Source organism: Capricornis sumatraensis, chromosome 20 (assembly GCF_032405125.1).
Source record: "Capricornis sumatraensis isolate serow.1 chromosome 20, serow.2, whole genome shotgun sequence".
Classification (NCBI taxonomy): Eukaryota; Metazoa; Chordata; class Mammalia; order Artiodactyla; family Bovidae; genus Capricornis; species Capricornis sumatraensis.
Window position 1 is genome coordinate 68,827,704 of NC_091088.1, and position 21,017 is coordinate 68,848,720.

Genomic DNA, 21,017 nt, shown 5'->3' on the forward strand with positions numbered 1-21,017 from the left:
GCTAGCGTGCAGGACCATGATGAGGGCACACCATGAACATTCTCAGGGCCTGAGGGTGGGCCGGAGAGGGAGGGGGCTCGACAAGAGAGGGGATAGAGGAATATTGTTCCGGAGAGGAGAAAGAAAAAAAGGGTATCTATGGCCTGCAGCCTGGGTGGGCTCTGAGAGGCACTCCCTCACTCAGCATTCAGATGCCTGCCGTGGGCCAGGCTGACAAGACAGACTAGGTTTCTACTCATCTGGTGCTTGCATTTCGTAGAGAGATGAAGTTAAATTTATAGCAGGTGGCAGTAAGTGTCTTAAAAAGCACAGCAGGGTGAAGGGATAATAAGCAGGGTGAAGGGATAATGCAGTGACAGTGGGTGCATTTTCAGTATTGACACCAAGGCTTCCTGTGGACATCTCAGGTAGCTCCGAAGCCAGGGATGACTCCTTGGAATTCTATTTTAAAAGATTATTGATTTATTTACTTGTTTTTGGCTGCACTGGGTTTTCATTGCTGCTCTCGGGCTTTCTCTAGCTGTGGGGAGGAGGGGCTACTCTAGTTGCAGTGTGCCGGCTTCTCATTATGGTGGCTTCTGTTCTTGCAGAGCATCCCAGGCTCTAGAGCGTGGGCTCAGTAGCTGTGGCACACGTGGGCTTAGTTGCCTCACGGCATGTGGGATCTTCCCAGACCAAGGATCGAACCCATGTCTCGTGCATTGGCAGGCAGATTCTTAACCACTGGACCAGCAGAGAAGTCCCTCCTTGGAATTCTTGGATCAGGGAATATAAGAGTTCGAGCTTATCAAAGACTTTGTTCTCCCCAGTGCTCAGGTCTGGGCTTCAACAGGGAGATCTCCAGCCTGGGGCTCCGAGACTGGGGCAGTAGTCTAAACTGTGGCTTTGCATAGAGTAGAAATCTTAGAAGATAGGAATAAGACATGCTTGGACTCAGGTCCCAGTGACTGACTTGATTATTCTGGCATCGGGCCCCGCCCTCAGTTTTTAATTTAAAAAACTCCCAAGAGATTACTGTGTACAAGCAGGGTTGAGAGCTACAGCTGTGAGAGTCTGTGGGCTCTTCTGGGGCTTCGCAGTATAAGAGAAATTAATTTTATGGCGGGGAGGGAAGAGGAGATACCAGTGCTTCCAATATCTTGTCAAAGGCAGTCTTGACCGCAGTACTTCCCTGCAGTAGGGACATTCCTACCCCTATCCCATTTTAAGTGAGGAAGTCAAATCTATTCCCACGCCCAGCAGAGAAAATAGCAGGGCTGACATTCAGGTGCAAAGCCTGTGTTTTCTGTTCAGCTGCGCTTGCGTCTTTGGAGAAAGTACCTTTCTGTATCCTTGGTGTCTGGGGCTTTCAGGTTCAGGGTAAGAGTGAGCTTAAAATACTAGACAGGTGGTACAGCAGGAACAAGCTGGCTGAACAGAGGCAGTGAGACTGTGCCTTTCAGGTATGTCAGGACCCGTCCCCCACTCGACACCCAGCAGAGCCCCCCGGATCGGGGGGTGCTGCGCCCAGAAGGGAGGCATGGCCACTGTCCAGTAACTTACAAAAAAATTCTTAGTTTTGGCTGTGCTCGGTTTTTGTTGCTTTGCGCGGGCTGTCTCTGGTTGCGGTGAGCAGCCGGCTTCTCGTTGCCGTGGCTGCTCCTGTTGCGAGGCACAGGCTCTAAGTGTGCAGGCTTCGGTAGTTGCAGCATGCGGGCCCAGTGGTTGTGGCTCATGGGCTCATTACTTGCGGCGCACAGGCTTAGTTGCTCCGTGTCATGTGGAATCTTCCTGTACCAGGGATCGAACCTGTGTCCCCTGCACTGGTGGGCAGATTCGTATCCCCTGCGCCATCAGGGAAGTCCCACTGTCCAGTAACTTGTGTGTGTGTGTGTTTCAGCAAAACTACAAAAATAGTGGCCAGATTTGGCCCCCACACTGTATTTTATGGACCTCTGCCCTAGACTATGGTTTTTCCACGAGGTCTTGGACAGAATGCTCTGTTGATTTCCCAGGCCATGGCTGGGCCTTGGGGAACCGAGGTGGGGTAGGGTGGACTTCAGAATTCTCTTTCTTAGGCCCGCCGGAAGCCAAAGCACTGGGCCAGGGAGGGGGCTGACGTGGGAGAGAACTGGGGCGGGCAGGAGCCCCCTGCTGCCATGACCTCATCTTAGGTAATGCTGATTCTTGGGCTTACTCAGAAGCCACCAGCTCCCAATCCATGGGACATCAGAGTCACCCGGGGCACTTGTGTAAAACTTGGGGCCCCTGACCCCAGACCTTCCAGGAGGTTCAGTGACTCTGTGCTGGGGGTTCATCGAGTCTGTTCTCCCAGGCGGCCAGGATAGCCTGGCTTCCACACGTGGTTCCACCTCTCAGCAGAAGTGGGGCTGGTGAGGGACAGAGGGGAGCGTGATGACGGTTTAATGGGCCAGGGCTGTCCTTCTGCAGGTGGGGCAACAGTCTGTAGAGAGACCCGACTTGCCCAAGGTCACTTGGAGCTGATGTCACGTTTCACCTCGGGTTTCTGGCAAGTACTGGTGGGGGCAGGGTTGCAGGTGAGGAGACGCTGAGCAGGAGTCAGATAGATGGTCCAGGGAATGCTTTTTGAGAGAAGTTCTTCTCTGGCCCCTGTGCGTCCAGCCCTGGAAAGATGGTGGCCAGGCTGAGGGCTGAGACTGAAGTCCTCTGCATGAGGAGGTGGAAGAGGGCTTGTGCAGCCCCCACGCCTGGGGCTGGGGCCCGTGTCCCCTGATGGGCCTCGGCCCCACCGTGCTGCCCGAGTTCCTGGGGGGAGAAAGCTGGAAGCTGGAGGATGCAGCCGTGCCTTCTCAGGAGCCCAGGGAGGGGTGGCCTGGGAGAGCAGGCCTGGGAGCTGTGGAAGGCCGCCAGGTCCACGTTTGTCCACGTACCGGACGTCGTTTCGCATTTCAGGCGTAGGCCTTGAGGACCTGTTGTGCAGAGACAGACACAGCTGGGGGCTGGCTGTGATGAGGGCACTCCTGAGTCCTGGGGACAAATGCCAGCTTCGGGGTCCAGAGGGACAGAATCTGCCCTCCCCACCACTGTCACCTGGCTGGAGGGGAGCGTGTGGTCAGAGCCCCAGCTGGGAAACGAGAGAGTTCCAAAATGTGCCAAGAGCCTGACCACAGGCCCCAAACACGAGGTCCTGGAGACGCCTGACTCCAAGCGCCCTTTGAGAGCCAAGGAGGGGCCGGATCCGGAGGGCAGTCTGTGCATGAGGACCTGGGCCCTGTCCGTCCTGCCATGGGGGCTGTGTGCCCGCCGGGAGGTGTCCGAGGCGCAGGCGCAGCCGCTCTGTTTCTGCCGCTGTGCCTTCTGCAGGGTGCTCAGGGCAGCCTTGGCGGCCTCTCAGATGTCTTCCTCGTTCTCCTGAAATGGCAGAACATTTCAGGTAGAGGGCACGCTGGCCCTGCATGCAGGTGCTGGTCTCCAGCTAGGCCTCCTGAAGCTTGTGCAGCCTCTCCGTGTCCTTCCCCAGCTCCAGTGAGCAGCATGGGGACCCCACGCAGAGACGTGACCTCAGGGAAGCCCTCCGTGAGAACGTTGCCATAGCTGGTGGGGTTCGTGACATCCTGGCAGGTGGGCACAAGGCGGGTGTTCTGGTGGGACAGGGGCTCCAGCGTTGTTGTCTTCGTGCCCAGCAGTGTCATGGGGGTTCCTGGTCGCCTCCTTGCTGCCCGCCTTCATGCTGGACGTGTCCTTGTTGAATGGATGGGGCGTAGTGCTCGGGGAAGGAGCTCTGGCCATTCACCACGAGCAGCGACATCTCGCCCCGGCCCCCGTCAGCCACCACCACGACCTTTGGCTCCTTCCTGCCTGGGCCTGGGGTGGCAGTCAGGGCTGAGGCTCCGGCCCCACGGTATCCAGAGCCAGGAGCCAGCAACACTGGCAGCAGTGTGGGGTAGAGCTTTTCAGGAAGTTTTGAAGCTTGTACTCATCCAGGTTCTAGCCATCCCCATCTTAGGAGCAAGGCTTTAGTGTTGTGCTAAATTGCACAGCCCTTTCCCACCCTGTGGTCTGGGACTCAGAATGCAGGCCCGGTTTAGATCCCTCCCCTGAGGTGTAGTGGGATCCAGCCTCTTTATTTTGTGTTGTTGCTTCGAAGAGGTGATTGTCTGTGCATTTGCCAAAGTGTAGATAGGGAAAAGGGAATTTTGAAACCTAGTGACCCAGTTCCATTCTTCAGGGACAGTCATTGCTACCAACTTCTTTATTCCATTTCCAGAACTTGTCTGTGCCTTTTCACTCAAGTATTCATATCCTGTTGGTTTTTTTTTTTTTTTACCTAAGCATTTTCCTCTACACCTATTTTCCATCATTATACCATGTCTTGGAGATCATTTCACACATGACAGGCGCAGCAGATTTCTTAGCCTCAGTAGAGCTGACCTCGTGGACCTGATTGTTCGTTCTGTGCTCTGGGCACTGTCCTGAACCTTGCAGCGTCTCTTGTCTCTGCCCATTAGATGCCTGGAGCACCTCACCCCTCAAGCTGGGACAACTGCAAATGTCCCAGACGTTGCATCTCCTGAGAGCAAAATTACCCCCAGTAAAGACCCACTGGTGTCGTGCTGCCTTATGCCTCGTAAGGCTGCTTGGTGCCCCATGTGTTCGTGTCGCGTTCCCTCACTCCTTTTCTCACTGATAGGCAGTTGTTTCCAGGCTCTTGACAGGCAGTTAACCATAATGGGGAGAACCTTTGTATTCTATTACAGGTTAATCACTAAAGGGCCATTGCTTGTGAGCTTAAGTGATGCGCAGTGGCCCATCTCTGGGGACTCTGTCTGCCAGGTGGTGAGCATGGAGGTAAACCATCTTTGTTCAGGTCTCCGGAATCATCCCAACCAGGGCCGCCTGGGAACGACGGCAGGAAGGGAGAAATTGACACATCCCTTTCAGAGGCTGACTGGAGCCAGGAAATGTTTGCCTTTACTGCCCCTCCTTTTCGCGTGAAAGAAGCCTGAATTCTAACTTAGGCAAGGTGGTTCTTTGGGACATGAGTCCGCCACCTTCTCATCTCCTGGCTTTTCGGATAAAGTCACTGTTCCTTGTTCCAGCAGCTTGTGTCTCGGTTTATTGGTCTGTCATATGCTGAGCACTGTGAGCTCGGACTTAGAAAGATGATGATAATTTAAAAACTAACACTCGTTTAGCACTGGTGCTCCCCTGAGTTCAGTGAGTGTTTTCATTCATTTAATTTTCACAGCAGCCCTGTGGAGTTGTCCTGGTTATTTTCCTCGTTTGGCTGTTGAGGAAGCTGAGGCCCAGAGAGGACAGGGAGGGCGTCTGAGTCACTCAGGGAGTGGGTGGCAAAGTCGGAAGCTAAACCCAGACCGCCTGGCTCCAGATGCATGCCCTCCACCGAAGCCCTGCCCTGGCTCCTCCTGCAAACCCTGTCATTTCACACACACGCAGGAATGTCCAAAGACGCATCAGAAACACCCGGGTCAGATAGCATGTGCACCCTCAGGCTTAGGCGGCATTGCCAAGTCGCCAGTCTCTAGCCAGCCCTGTGTGAGAATTCTTACTGCAGCCCTCTTGGTGGGTGTCAGGCGTCCTTGGTGATGCTTGGTGTAGACCAAATTAAAAAGGAACAGGAAGGCGAGCGATAACCGTGTGCTTGTTGTTGAGGGTGCAGATGAGCAGACTGAGGCTTTATGTAGCTCTCCCACAGCCAGTAATCGGCAGAGGCAAACTTTGAATCCAGAATTATCTAATGACAAACTGCTGTTCTTTGCTCCCAGCTGTGCCGAGTTCCTCGGAGGAAATTACTTTGTGGACAAGAATCACATACCTTCAGTTCATAGTGTGTGACAAACACAGGCAGCTATGAGAAACCACAGGATGGACGCCGTGCCACTTCCTGGAGCAGTCCACTTGACTTGAGGAGTCAGAAAGGAAGAATCTGGTAAGTGATTTTAAACACGGTTTTTATATTAGCACAGATCTGTCATGACGTGGAATGCGAAAGTCATCTGGTTGTTGCAGAAAAAAGAACAGAAGACTTCAGGAGTTTGATGTGGTTGGGCAGCTGCTTTGGGGTGTTCTCAGGCTGCTGAGTTAGACATTAGCCCTCCTTGCTGTGCAGGGACGTTAGTCGGAAGAGCTTACAGGCCGCGTGGCAGTGGAGTGCTGGAGCTGGCCTGCCCCGGCTCACGCAAGCCCGTAGGGCACACGTCTCCCCAGTCTCAGGCTCAGTGGCATCAGTTTGGTACCTTACAGCGCACTCTGGTGGCAGTCTTCACACCATGGAAATCGGCAGACATTGCAGGCTACCCAGCACCCATTTCAAATACAGCAGTGTGTACACGACCTTCTGCAGCAGCCATGGGGTGGTTCTCTGTGAGTCTCTCTCTGGTTCATAGGTAACTTCTTTTGTGCCGCTTCCTTTTAGATTCCACATATAAGGATGTCACACGGCACTCCTCCTGCTCTGACTTCACTCAGTAAACGCTCTCTGGGCCCATCCGTGCTGCTGCAGACGGCACCGTCTCATTCTGCTTGGTGGCCGAGTACATTCCCCTGTATGTGCGTCCGCACCTCTGTTCGCTGCTGTCAGTGCACATTTAGGTTGCTCACGTGTCTCGGCGTTGGCAGCGCTGCTGCAGTGAACGTTGGGTGCAGGTGTCCTTTCAGGTCGTGTTTTTCTCCAGATCCACGCCCAGGCCTGGGCTTGCAGGGTCATACGGTAGCTCTGCTTCTGGTTTTTAAGGAACTTCCATACTGTTCTCCATAGTGGCTGTCCCAATTTACATTCCCACCCATAATGTAGGAGGGTTCTCTTCTCTCCCCCCTCTCTTTAGCATTTATTGTTAGTAGATTTTTGATGATGGCCATTCTGACTGGTGTGAAGTGATACCTCATTGTAGCTTTGATTTGCATTTCTCTAATAATTAGCTGTGTTGAACATCTTTTCATGTGCCAGTTGGCCATCTGTGTGTCGTCTTTGGAGAGATGTCTACTTAGGTCTTCTGCCCACTTTTTGAGTGGGTTGTTTGTTTTGATGCCGTTAAGTAGCATAGTTCAGTTCAGTCGCTCAGTCGTGTCCAACTCTTTGCGACCCCAAGAATCACAGCACACCAGGCCTCCTTGTCCATCACCAACTCCCGGAGTTCATCCAAAGTCATGTCCATTGAATCGGTGACGCCATCCAACCTTCTCATCCTCTGTCGTCCCCTTCTCCTCCTGCCCTCAATCTTTCCCAGCATCAGGGTCTTTTCAAATGAGTCAGCTCTTCGAATCAGGTGGCCAAAGTATTGGAGTTTCAGCTTCAACATCAGTCCTTTCAATGAACACTCAGGACTGATCTCTTTTAGGATGGACTGGTTGGATCTCCTTGCAGTCCAAGGGACTCTCAAGAGTCTTCTCCAACAGCACAGTTCAAAAGCATCAGTTCTTCAGCACTCAGCTTTCTTTATAGTCCAGATCTCACATCCATACACAACTACTGGAAAAACCATAGCTTTCACTAGACGGACCTTTGTTGACAAAGTAACGTCTCTGCTTTTTAATATGGTGTCTAGGTCGGTCATAACTTTCTTTCCAAGGAGCAAGTGTCTTTTAATTTCATGGCTGCAGTCACCATCTGTAGTGATTTTGGAGCCCCCCAAAATAAAGTCTGTCACTGTTTCCACTGTTTCCCCATCTGTTTGACATGAAGTGATGGGAGCAGATGCCATGATCTTAGTTTTCATAGCTGTTTGTAAATTTTGGAGACTAATCCCTTACCAGTTACATTGATGAAGATATTTTCTCCCAGTCTGTGGGTTGTCTTTTTGTTTTGTTTATTGTTTCCTTTGCTGTGCAAAAGCTTTTGAGTTTGAGTAGGTCTCATTCCCGGAGAAGGCAATGGCACCCCACTCCAGTACTCTTGCCTGGAAAATCCCACGGACGGAGGAGCCTGGAAGGCTGCAGTCCATGGGGTCTCTGAGGGTCAGACACGACTGAGCGACTTCACTTTCACTTTTCACTTTCATGCATTGGAGAAGGAAATGGCAACCCACTCCAGTGTTCTTGCCTGGAGAATCCCAGGAACGGGGGAGCCTAGTAGGCTGCCATCTATGGGGTTGCACAGAATTGGACACAACTGAAGCGACTTAGCAGCAGCAGAAGGTCCCATTCCATTTGTTTTTGTTTTTATTTCCATTTTTTGGTGAGATGGATTGAAGAAGATACTGCTGTGGTTATGTGAGAGTGTTCTGCCTATGTTTTCCTATAGGAAGTTTATAGTATTCGGTCTCATGTTTAGGTCTTTTTTGAGCTTATTTTTGTGTATGGAGTTAAAGAATGATCTAGTTTCATTTTTTTTAACATATGACTGTCTAGTTTTCCAAGCACCATTTATTGAAGAGACTGTCTTTCCAACATTGTATAGTCTTATTAATAATACATTTTAAAACTCAGCGCGCTTTATCTGACATATTATCTTTTCAACTTGCAATCAATATAAACAATTACCCGTGGGAATTTTTACATTCTACTTTTTTTCATACTAGGTCTTTAAAATCAGGTATGTTTTTTATGGTTAGAGTACACCTCAATGCAGACACTTAATTTTTATTGGAGATATCTGATCTATATTTAAATTTTGTAAAATTTATTATTAGAGGGAGGTCCCTGGTGGCTTAGTGGTTAGGATTCTGGGCTTTCACTGCTGTGCCCTGGGTTCCATCCCTGGCTGGGAAGCTGAGATACTCCACAAGCCACATGGCATGGCCCAAACAAACAAACAAACCCAAATTGTCCCAGACATACTTAAAAGTTTCACAGTAACTGAACTAAGGATCAGTTTTTAATCTTAGATTAGAGATAATTTTTAATTTGATGAAAGGTTTTAATAATAATTGAAATAAAACGAAACTGTTTCTTATTTCCAGAACGCAGTGTCTGCTGGTATTCATGTTGGGTAAGACAGGCATAGAGGGACAGGGCGATAGAGGGCCTCCCTTGGAGGATTCTTGACGTCTCGCCTCTTACTCTCTCACCCTGGTGCACACCATTGAGGTTTCTCTTCCAGATTTCTGCACACCTGTCTAATGAGCCCCTTCTGCAGCTCTTGCTTCCCCCTTCCTACCCCACCAACACACATCCATAGTATTGGCCACATAGCCACCAAGAAAAATTTTTGTTAAGTGTTAAGTCGGTCACATCATTCCTCTGCTCAGCTACCACCCCTCCCCACACCTTACCACACTTAGATCAATTCCAAACTGCTTGTCGCCCCCTTCATGACCCAGTCCCTCCTGAGCCCAGTCACCTCGGGCCCACCGTCTCCCCCCTCTCTCACGCTGCTTCCGCTCAGCTGCATTCTCTCTGCCCTCCACATGCCCAGCGTGCGCCTGCTGCAGGGCTCTTGCACCTGCTGTACCTCTACCCAGAATGCCTTTCTCCCTGTGCCCAGGTGACTCACGCATGTGCTGCAGTCACGCCTTGGCTCCGGGTGGCCTCTTCTGAGAGGCCTCCCCCATGCCTGCCCCCTTTTCCCTGCTCAGGTCCTGTTGCCTTCACAGCAGGGATCGCGGCTCATGCTGGTCTCTGTGTGGGCCTGTCTTCCCTGCTGGAACGTAAGGGACTGGGAGCAGGTGCCTCTCTGCTCTGACTCTGCTTCCCCGCCAGCCCCTGGGACAGCCCCTGGCACGTGGCGGGCACGCCGCAGCTCCTTGTCAGCTGGAAGAGCAGGTGTCTGCCCCTTTCGTTGTCTCCTGACCCGGCGCCTCCTGCGACCTCAGAAATAGTGTTGGCTGCAGCTTCTCCCTGATGCTGAGAAAGGGCAGGAGTGTCTCAGATGATGCTCTGACTTCCCCGGTGCGTGTGTGTGACCAGGGTGTGGGCCCAGAGGCTGTGGGCCCTCCTGGTGGCCCAGCAATCTCACGGCTTCTCTTCTCCCCCAGGCCCACCTTCTCAGTGCTCTGCCCTCCTCCTGCTATGAGCCCTAAGACAGAGGAGAGGATGCCTGCCGCTCGGGGGAAGTCCAAATCCAAGGTAAGTAGTGAGTGCTCTTCCTTTGGGAAAGTTCTTCTGCCGTGTAGGAAACCATTTCTTTCCTTCCGGCCCCGTGGAGACCCAGGCAAGACATGGACCCTGGTTTCCTTCCATCACCTCAGAGGGTGAGAGCGTGAGCAGGGGCCCCCTCTTCTTTTCTCTCAGTGTGCGCGTGACCTTTCACCTATTCATTCAGTATCTCCAGGGGCTCTGCCTGTCTTCCCTCCCCAGAGAGAAGGCTAGAGACACCGTGATTTCTCAAGGTGGACATGAGTGCCCAGGTGGGACCTGCTAGGGCAGAGGGCTGGATGTTGTCCTCCAGAGTTAGATCTGTAATGTTGCCGTTGTTTCTACTTGTACAGCCCGTATTTACAAGGAGGAAATTTCTCTAACTTTGAGAGACTTCTGACCCTGTAGGTATTCAGGTAGAGTTAGTTGGACCCAGGCCAGTGAGCCAGCCTCCTATGATAGGCATGTTTCAAGATTTTAGCAATCAAGCAATTTTCTACAGTAAGCCTCCTGAATGCAGTTTTCTCACAATAGACACTTTTGCCCTTTAAGTTGTGTGTATTCGTTCCCTGTTGCCACAGACTTGGCCACTCAAGACAGCATACATTTATTTTCACAAGTTTGTGGGTTGGGGTTCAAACCTAGCTTGGGTTAGCTGGGTCCTCTGTTTTGGGTCTCACAAGAGTGAAATCAAGCTGTCCGCCAGCTGTGGTCCCATCGGATGCTCAGGGTCCTCTTCTGAACTCAGTGGTTACTGGCTAAATTTCATTCCTCCTCCTCCGCTTCCCGAGTGGCTCCCTTTGTCCACCTTCAAACCAGCATCGACAGGTCCAGAACCGCTCATGCTGCAGATCTCCCCTGCTTGCCTTTCCGCTTTCCTCTTCCGCCAGCTGGAGAAAATCCTTTGCTCGTGGGGGCTCCTGTGATGACACCGAGCTGACCTAGATAATCCAGGCTACTTCCTCCTATTTCAAAGTCAACTGATTTAACCTTGATAACATCTGCACAAATTTTGCCACATATAATGCACTCACATGTGGTTAGGGACATGAATCAGAAGCAAGACTGCCCAGACTGAACCCCAGCTTCCCCATTGACAAGCTGTTAGACCTCCAGTAAGCTACCTCACCTCTGGGCCTCAGTTCCCGTGCCTGCAGCATTGCTGTGGTCCTCTTGGCAGTGCCCCGGTCGCTGCCTAACGTGAGCGAGTGCGTGCAGGGTGCCTAGAAGAATGCCTTGTCTCGTCAGCGCTGTGTAAACCCAGGTTGATATGCTTTTTATGGAACAAAACCTTTAATACCAGCTGTATCATGTTGCATTGTGTTTTATTATTACAACTGCCCCTTTTGATCTCGGAACCTCAATGTTTCCTTCATAGATAGAACCCTGGCATCATGTGGCTTCCATGTTTGGAAGTCCACTGTTTTCTCCAGCTGTGTGGAAGCACAAGCCCACAGTGAAAGGACATCTGCTTTTCCATTTCAGGCACCAGTGACATTTGGGGATTTGGCCATCTACTTCTCCCAGGAGGAGTGGGAATGGCTAAGCCCCATTCAGAAGGATCTGTATGAAGACGTCATGTTGGAAAACTACCAGAACCTGGTTTCTCTCGGTAAGGCTCTCCTGCTCCCATGATCCACAACTGGACTGTTGAGGGAGATGAATCAATTAGTCAGGGGAATAGAAGCCACTCCAGTTTGGCTTTTTTTTTTTTAAATAGCTTCATTGAGGTATAATTCACATATTATACAATTCACCCATGTGAAGTATACAGTTCCGTTGGTTTTTTAAGTGTGTTTACATACTTGAGCACCCATCACCGCAGTCAATTTTACAACAGCTTCAGTTCAGTTCAGTTGCTCAGTCATGTCTGACTCTTTGCGACTCCATGAACAGCAACACGCCAGGCCTCCCTGTCCATCACCAACTCCTGGACAAACCTATGTCCATTGAGTCGGTGGTGCCATCCAACCATCTCATCCTCTGTCATGCCCTTCTCCTCCTGCCTTCAATCTTTCCCAGCATGAGGGTCTTTTCAGATGAGTCAGCTCTTCACATCAGGTGGCCAAAGTATTGGAGTTTTAGCTTCAACATCAATCCTACCAATGAACACCCAGGACTGTTCTCCTTTAGGATGGACTGGTTGGATCTCCTTGCAGTCCAAGGGACTCTCAAGAGTCTTCTCCAACTCTTCATTACCCTCCAAAGAAAGCCTGTGACTAGCATCAATCGCTTTTTTATTTACCTGTGCCAACTACCACCCCCAGATTAGGCAAACACTGAACCACTATTTACTTTCTGTCTATGAATTTCCCTTTCTTGGTGTTCCATAAAAATGAAATTAAATATGTTGTCCTTTGTGTCTGACTTCTTTCATTTAAGGTAATATTTTTGAGGTTCATCTGCATTGTAGCCTGTATCAGTACCTCATTTCCTCTTCATGGCCAAATAATATTCCACCTTTTGTTTTTCCATTCACCAGTTATAGGCGTTTGGGCTGTTTCCACTGTATGGCTGTTATGAATCTGCTGCTATGAATGTTCGTGTACAAATTTTTGTGTGGATGCATATTTTCATCTCTCTTGGGTATATGTCTAGGAGTGGTAGGTACTGGTCATATATCAATAGTAACTATAACCTTTTGAGGACTTGGGTTGTTTTTGAGAGAAATAATTTAAAGAATTGACTTTTAACAGGTACTATTAAAAGGTGAATATTGGACACTGAGGTAACACAGAGATGGTAGCTACAGGACACATCCTCCATCCTAGGGCTGGGAGGACAGAGGGAAGAGTTTGGAGTTTTAGGACTTTGGGGATGGGACTCAGATTTCAGAAGGAGAGGGGAGCACTGCCTGTTTTGTTTATCCTGCTGAGGGGGCGACATGAGGCTCGTTCTGGGAAAAAAGCAAAGCAGAAGTGGAAACCACCAGTACTGCTGTTGGTGGATGCTGACAGGGAGCAGCTGGCATGGGAGTGTGGGTTACAGCAGACCAGAGGACCGTGGGCTTGGATGTGGGAAGGCTGAAACTGAATGACCAGCCTCAGGAGTTCTGCTCCAACTCTTCCCCAGAGTAGTTGGTTTTGTAGAGTTAGAAGTGAATACCTCTGCTGTCTATGACTGACCTTTCATCCTTTTTCTCCACCTACCCTTCCCATCCTCTGTGCTCCTTTTGCGTGAATAAACCCCATTTTTCTTGAGGCAAAGCCTGATTCTAGTAGCTGTGGGGCCCACATCATGCTCAGTTCCAGTGTTTTTCCTGTGTTGTAGGACTTTCCTTTCGGAGACCAAACGTGATCAGCTTATTGGAGAAAGGGAAAGCGCCTTGGATGGTGGACCCAGTGAAAAGACGCCGGGGCTTGGGTGAGTGCCTTCCATCAAAAAAGGGCACTGTCTTTAAGATAATAATTGAGAGCCACTTTCTCCACCTCATAGACCCTAAGGTTGTGCAGAAAACTCAAGTCTCTTCAGTATGTGTCCCAGAGGGCAAATAATTAGTGTTCAACAAGCCTCTCACTAGGTATCTGATATTCTTTTTAAAAAAAAATTATTTATTTGGCTGCGTCTGGGCTTAGTTGCGTCATGCTGGATTGCCAGACTCCCTAGTTGTGACACAGGGGCTTCAGAGCTCACAGGCTTAGTTGCTCCATGGCACGTGGAATCTTAGTTCCCCGACTGTGGGTTGATCCTGTGTATCCTGCATAACAAGGTGAATTCGTAACCGTTGGACCACCAGGGAAGTCCCTGATGCTCTTTTTTAAGTATAGGTTCCTCCCAGCAGCTCTATAAGGTAGGTCCTCTTATTATTCCTATTTCATAGATGAGGGAACTGAGGGCCAAAGAAGTTCAGTGACTTGCCCAAGGTCATCTAGCTGGGAAGTAGCAGCAGAGTTGGGATTTGAACCCCAGCTTCTGATCTCAGAAGCTCAGGTTTTAATAGCCTCACCCCCATCCTGCTTTGGTTTTCATATTTCTCTTCAGAGAAAGCGTGTGTATTCTGACTTCTCTCGTGATTGTATTAATAATAATCTGACTTGCATCAGTGTCTTTATTCCTTAAAAAAAAAATTAAAAATCTTTCCCATAAGCGTTTATTTTGACTGCTTTTGAAGAACTCATTTCCTTCTCTAGTATTGATAGATTCCTCTTTGATTGGTCAAATTATAGGTTTTTTAATTTTGTTGTGTTTTTAGTTCATTTTTACAGCTATGACTTTAATTTTTTAATTCTAAAACACATAACATTAAATTTACCATCTTAACCATTTAAATTTAGTTTTTATTTATTTATTTTTTGGCTGCACTGCTTGGCTTGTGGGATCTTGAGTTTCCTGACCAGGAATTGAACCTGGGCCCTTGGGAGTGAGAGCACAGAGTCCTAACCACTGGATTGCCAGGGAATTCCCATGTTAACCATTTTAAAATGTACAGTTAAGTATATTTGCATTGTTGAGCAAGAGGTATCTAGAACTTTTTAAATATTGCAATACTGAAACTCCATACCCACTAAATACTAATTCTTCCCACTTTTCCACTCAGCCCTTGGTATGATTTTGACTACTATGGATACTTCGTATGAATGGAATCATGCAGTACTTGACCCTCTGTGACTCGCTTTTTTCCACTTAGCATAATGTCATCAAGGTTCATCCGTGTTGTAGTACATGACAGGATTTTCTTTTTTAAGGTTACATAATATTCCACTGTATGTATATACCACATTTTCTTTATTCATTCATCTGTTAGTGGACATGTGGGTTGCTTCCACATCTTAGCTACTGTGATTCATGCTGCAGTGAATATGGGTGTACAGATAAATCTCTTCAAGATCCTGATTTCAATTCCTTTGGATATATACCCAGTGTTAGTGTTGTTGAATCATATGGTGGTTCTGTTTCTAATTTTCTAAGGAACCACCATACCATTTTCCACAGTGGCTACACCATTTTTCATTTCCACCAGTAACACATAAGGGTTCTGGATTCTGCTCATCCTTATAGCACTTGTTTTCTGTTTTGTTTTGTTTTTTAATATATATATTGGCTGTTTTTATGTTATGAGGTGATATTGTGGATTTAATTTATATTTCTCTAATGATTAATGATGTTGAGCATCTTTTAATATGTTTATTGGCCATCTGTCTGTCTTCCTTGGAGAAATAGCCATTCAAGTCCTTTGCCCATTTTTTAATAGGGAAATTTGTCTTTAAGTTGTAGGAGCTCTTTACATATTCTGCGCGTTAGTCCTTCACCATGTATGTGACCTGCAGCATCCATAGGGTGCCTTTTCCCTGTTGTTCCCTCTGAAACACGAAAGCTAAGCTTGACGCAGTCTCATTCTCTTCTTTCATTCTGCTGCCTGTGCTTTTTGTGCCGTAGCCAAGAAATTCAGTGCCAAGTCCAACGTCCTGAAGCTTCGTCCCTGCGTTTTCTTCCTAGGAATGTAATAATTTTTGGCCTTAGATTTTAGGTCTTTATTTTTGAGTTAGTTTTTATATATAGTGTAACTAAGGGGTACATGTTCATTCTTTTGCAAGTAGGTAGCCAGTTTTCCCGACACCATTTGTGGAAGAAACTGTTCTTTCCCTTTTGTGACAGTCTTGGCGCCCTTGTTGAAAATCATTTGACCAGATATGTAAGAGTTTATTTCTGGGCTGTCTGTTCTCTTCCATAGGTCTGTGTATGTACCTTTATGCCACTGCCACACCATCTTAATTATTAGGAAGTCTGAAGCATCCTTCTTCATTTATCTCTTTCAGGAGTGTTTTGGTTATTCAGGGTCCCTTGAGATTCCATATGAATTCTAGGACTTTTTTCTACTGCAAAAAATATTACTGGGATTTTGATAGGGATTGTATTGAATCTGTAGATAACTTTGAGTGGTATGGACAGTTTTACAGTATTGAGTCTTTCAATCCACAAGCACAGGATGTCTTTCCATTTATTTATAGCTTTGATTTCTTTTAGCAATGTTTGTAGTTTTCAGTATACAAGTCTTTCATCTCTTTGGTTAAACTTACTCCTAAATATTTTATCCTTTTTGATGTTATAGTAAATGGGATTGTTTTCTCAGTTTCCTTTATGGAGTGGTCATTGGTGGTATATAGAAACAAAACTGATTTTTGAATGTTGATTTTGTATCCTGCCAGTTTACTGAATTAATTCACTTATTAATTCAAATTAATCAATGTTTAAGCTGTTTTTGGTGTGAAATTGAGGTAGTTCCTTCTGTTCCTAGCTTATTGAGTGTTTTTTATCATGAAAGAGTGATGACTTTTGTCAAAAGCTTTTTCTGCATCAGTTGAGATGATCATGTGGTTTTTGTCCTTTAATTTGGTGATTGTGATATATTACATTTATTTTCCTATGTTGAACTATCCTTGCATTCCAGGTATAAATCCAACTTGTTCATGTGTATGCCCTTTTAATGTACTGTTGAATTTGGCTTGCTAGTATTTTGTTTAGGATTTTTGCATAAGTATATAACAGGGATATTGGTCTGTACTTTGCTTTTCTTATGGTGTGTCTTGTTTTGGTGTTAAGGTAATGTGACCTCATACAATGAGGTAGTAAGTATTCCCTCTGCTTTTGTCCTCTGAAAGAGATCATGAAGAATTGGAATGATGTCTTCCTTAAATGTTTCATAGATTTCACTAGCAAACACATATGGGCCTGGTACTTTCTATTTTGGAGGGTTATTAATTACCGATTCAGTGTTTTAAATAGATATGTGCCTATTCAGATCATCTTTTTCTTATGTTTTGAGTTTTGGCAAATTGTGTCTATCTATAGTTTACCTTCTGCCTTTCCTGGACTTTTCCTATAATAAAACTACATTTATCTATTGAACAGTTTATGGAGTTTCATGTGGTAAATGTTGTTCAGTTGCTAAGTCTTGTCCAACTCTATGACCCCATGGACTGCAGCATGCCAGGCTTCTCTGTCCTTCACTATTTCCTGGAGTTTGCTCAGGCTCATGTCCATTGAGTCATTGATGCCATCCAGCTATCTTATCCTCTGTCACCGCCTTCTCCTGCCTTCAGTCTTTCCAGCATCAGGGTCTTTTCCAATGAGTCAGCTCTTTGCATCAGATAGCCAAAGTACTGGAGCTTCAGCTTCAGCATTTTCTTTAGGATTGACTGGTTTGATCTCCTTGTGGTCCAAGGGACTCTCGAGAGTCTTCTCCAGCACCACAGTTCAAAAACATCAATTCTTCAGCATTTAGCCTTCTTCATGGTCCAACTCTCACAGCCATACATGACTACTAGAAAAACTATAGCTTTAATTATATGAACCTTTGTCAGCAAAGTGATGTCTCTGCTTTTTAATAGACTGTTTAGGATTGTCATAGCTTTTCTTCCAAAGTATATGGTATATATTTATTCCGTAATAAAACCTTTATTCATTTCAAATTGCACTTCTGTGAATTTGTTATTAAATATTTCTATAAAGTCCTTACCATGTTAAAACTATAATAAAACACTCAAAGAGTTATTACTCTAATTATCATCATTGTTATTACTTTGATTGATAATTATTGCAACAACTTCATTTTTTTAGCACAGGAAAACAAACTGAATTTCTTGATGTCTTTCAGACTTAGGGTCTAAATGTGAGACCAAGAAGTTACCTCCAAATCAGTGCAACAAATCTGGGCAAAGCATCTATCAGAAACCAGTTTCCACGTCACAAAAAGCTCCCACAGGAAAGAGAGGTTGCAGGAAAAATTCAGTCCTAATAAAACCCAAGAAAGTACATTCAGAGAAGAAATCTTTAAAATGTAATGACTGTGGGAAGTTCTTTAGTCAGAGCTTATCTCTTAAATTTCATCAGAACTCTCATGCTGGGGAGAAGCCTTATGAATGCAGTAGTTGTAGGAAAGCTTTCAGACAGATCTCATCCCTCGTTCTTCACCAGAAAAACCACAATGGAAGGAAAAGCTTTGAATGTGACAAATGTGGGGAAAGCTTCATTCAGAGAACATCCCTGCTCCTACATGGGAAAATTCATAGTGAAAAGGAAGTCTTTGACTGCAGGAAGGCCTTGAGTCAGTGCTCATCTCTCAGTATACATCAGAAAATCCACTTTGTTGAAAATGTCTACCAGTGCAGAAAATGTAAGAAAGCCTTCATTCGCATGTCATCTTTTTTACTTCATAAGAAAATTCACAGTGGAAAGAAAATACACAAATGCAATAAATGTAGGAGAGTCTTCAGTAAGAAATCAGTCCTTATTATACATAAAAGAATTCACACTGGAGAGAAAACTTGTGAAAGTGAGAAGGCCTTAAGTCACAGTCTACAGCAGAGAAGTCACCATTTAGAGAATCCTTATAAATGCAGAAAATGTGGGAAATCCTTTAATAGAATTTCATCCATTATGCTTCATCAGAGAATTCACAATTCAGAGAAACCCTACAAATGCAATAAATGTGAGAAGATCTTCAGGCGGCTTTCAACCCTTATTCTACATCTAAGAATTCATAATAAAGAGAAACTATACCAGTGTAATAAATGTCAGAAGGTCTGCAATCGGCATTCATCCCTTATCCAACACCAGAAAGTCCATACAAAGAAAAAGAAACTGTTTGAATGTAAAGAGTGTGGGAAGATGTTTTCTGGAACTGCCAACCTTAAAATACATCAGAACATTCATTCTGAAGAGAAACCCTTCAAATGCACTAAGTGTAGTAAAGTTTTTGGCCGCCAGTCATTTCTTATTGAACATCAGAGAATTCATACTGGAGAAAAACCCTATCAGTGTGAGGAGTGTGGGAAAGCCTTCAGTCACCGCATCTCTCTTACGAGGCATAAGAGAATTCATAGTGAAGACAGACCCTATGAATGTGATCAGTGTGGGAAGGCCTTCAGCCAGAGTGCTCACCTCGCCCAACATGAAAGAATTCACACTGGAGAGAAACCATACACATGCAAAACATGTGGGAAGGCCTTTAGCCAGCGGACATCCCTCATCCTCCATGAAAGAAGTCACACTGGAGAGAAACCCTATGAATGTAATGAATGCGGGAAGGCGTTCAGCAGCGGCTCCGATCTTATTCGGCATCAGAGAAGTCATTCCTCGGAGAAACCCTATGAATGTAGTAAATGTGGGAAGGCATACAGTCGGAGCTCATCCTTGATTCGACATCAGAATACACATTCTGAGGAAAAGGCTTAAGATTGTTTTAAATATGTAAAAGCAGAGAGGGAGGCCAGCCAAGTAGCAGAGACAGAGGCATGGGAAAATGCATGTCTGTAACACAAACTAAAAATGGGGCAGTTCGATGTTGTGTCCCACCTTGAAAGCCAAAGAACAAAAGTCATTGGTGATTTGACCGGAGGATTTGAAATCAACTGAAGCAGTGACTTTATCAGAATCTTAGTTTCAAAATAAGCTCAGATGATTGGGTCAGTCATTTTTAATGAAGAGCATTTTTCATTTGATAAAAACAACTGGTACTTTATTTCCATCGTAACTTTAAAGCTATTTCATTGGTCATGTACAACAAAGTACATTGTAAATCCATTTTTCTGGATGGATCTGTGAGCCTGACTTAAGGTCATGTGAAAAAAGAATTTGAGTTTGTCCCTTAGAAGTATCACAGAAGGGATTTTCTCACAAACCAGGGTGCCATTTTCAGCTAACAGTAACTTGTGGGTGAGAATAAAGAAGACTGAGTAAAGAGATAATAGCATTCACAATTGTGTGGAGCGATAGAATCATTTCCATACTGTCTCTGTTGATATGAAGATATATGATCTTCATGGTGTGAAAAATCTAACAAGCCTGGGACAAGCTAATGGGGAAAAAACAGGATGTACTGAAGAATGAGGAACTTCAGAATGGGGAGAAAGTATTATTTTGTTTGTATATGAATTTATATTTATATGAATAAACATTGGTATTTTTATGTAAGAACACTGGTGCGCAACAAGTGATTGGTGGAGAATGGGACTGAATTCATGTTAAAAACCTAACCCCTAATGTGACTGTATTTGAATTGAGGCCTTTTGGGATATAGTAAGGGTTAGATGAGGTCTTGAGGATGTGGTCCTCATAATCGGAATGGTGTTTTTAAAAGAAGAGCCACCAGAGATCTCTGCTGTACGAGGACACAAGACAAACGAGCCCTCACCAGTATCCAGCTGTGTGTCGTCCTGACCTCAGCCTTCCAGCCTCCAAAACTGGGAGAAATGAATTTTACGTCACTCAGTTTATGGTGTTTTGTTATGGCAAACTAAACTAATAAATGAGAAAAACCCTGCATTTATGTGCCAGGCTCTTTTCTTGTCAGCTGTTCATTATATATACAATAGTGTTCAGTCCCTTTCCAGTTTGTGCAAAATATATAAGAAATAAAATCAGAGTTTTCTTTTTGGAACTGGGTTATATACAGTTGGACTCTTTTTTGTGTTTTCCTAATGCAAAAGCTATTTTTGAAAATACCCATATCTTGTTAAGACAACTATGTGGATTGTTTGACCACATGGTTAGGTCACTCTAACTTTGAACATAGCTGAGAAAATAACAACTGGATTTATGAAGGGAGCATGCATGCAGTATAATAGAACAATTAATTTTCCATTTAAACTTGTCATATCAGTCTGCAAAATCAGCATAAAAATCAGCACTTCAAGCAAATAGATGAGCAGACAACACAGAGAAGACTTGTGGAGGGCCTTGTCTTTTCTCACTACTGTTTTGTACACACACCTCTCTACTTTGTTAAGTCCTCTGCCAATCTGCCCTAAATGTTGGTTCCGAATCAATGGTCACAAACCTAAAACATGTCATGTGTACTAATAAGACACTGTTCTTGCCTTCAGGCACTTGCTGTTCAGGGAATACAGACTATTTAAATACGGAAGCATATAAGGTACACAAGTAATGTCAAGGATAGTGAACTCCATGGTGATTGATCACTTTTGGAGACTGATCGTATTAACGGCAGGATAGATATTTACTAGGCACACAAATGTTGGGAGGCTATTGAAGGCAACAGAGAAAGTACAGATGTACAAACTAAT

At 45.9% G+C, this 21,017-nt stretch overlaps 1 protein-coding gene across 1 annotated transcript; it reads left to right on the top strand.

The window, feature by feature from the left end:
• Positions 1–5,790: 5,790 nt before the first annotated feature.
• ZNF667 (zinc finger protein 667) lies at positions 5,791–20,166 on the top strand. The gene is made up of 5 exons (XM_068993361.1): positions 5,791–5,911; positions 9,894–9,984; positions 11,479–11,605; positions 13,264–13,356; positions 17,588–20,166. The coding sequence occupies exons 2-5, from the start codon at positions 9,928–9,930 to the stop codon at positions 19,165–19,167; spliced, it is 1,857 nt and encodes a 618-aa protein (XP_068849462.1). The 5' UTR covers positions 5,791–5,911; positions 9,894–9,927; the 3' UTR covers positions 19,168–20,166.
• The last annotated feature ends 851 nt before the right edge of the window (positions 20,167–21,017 follow it).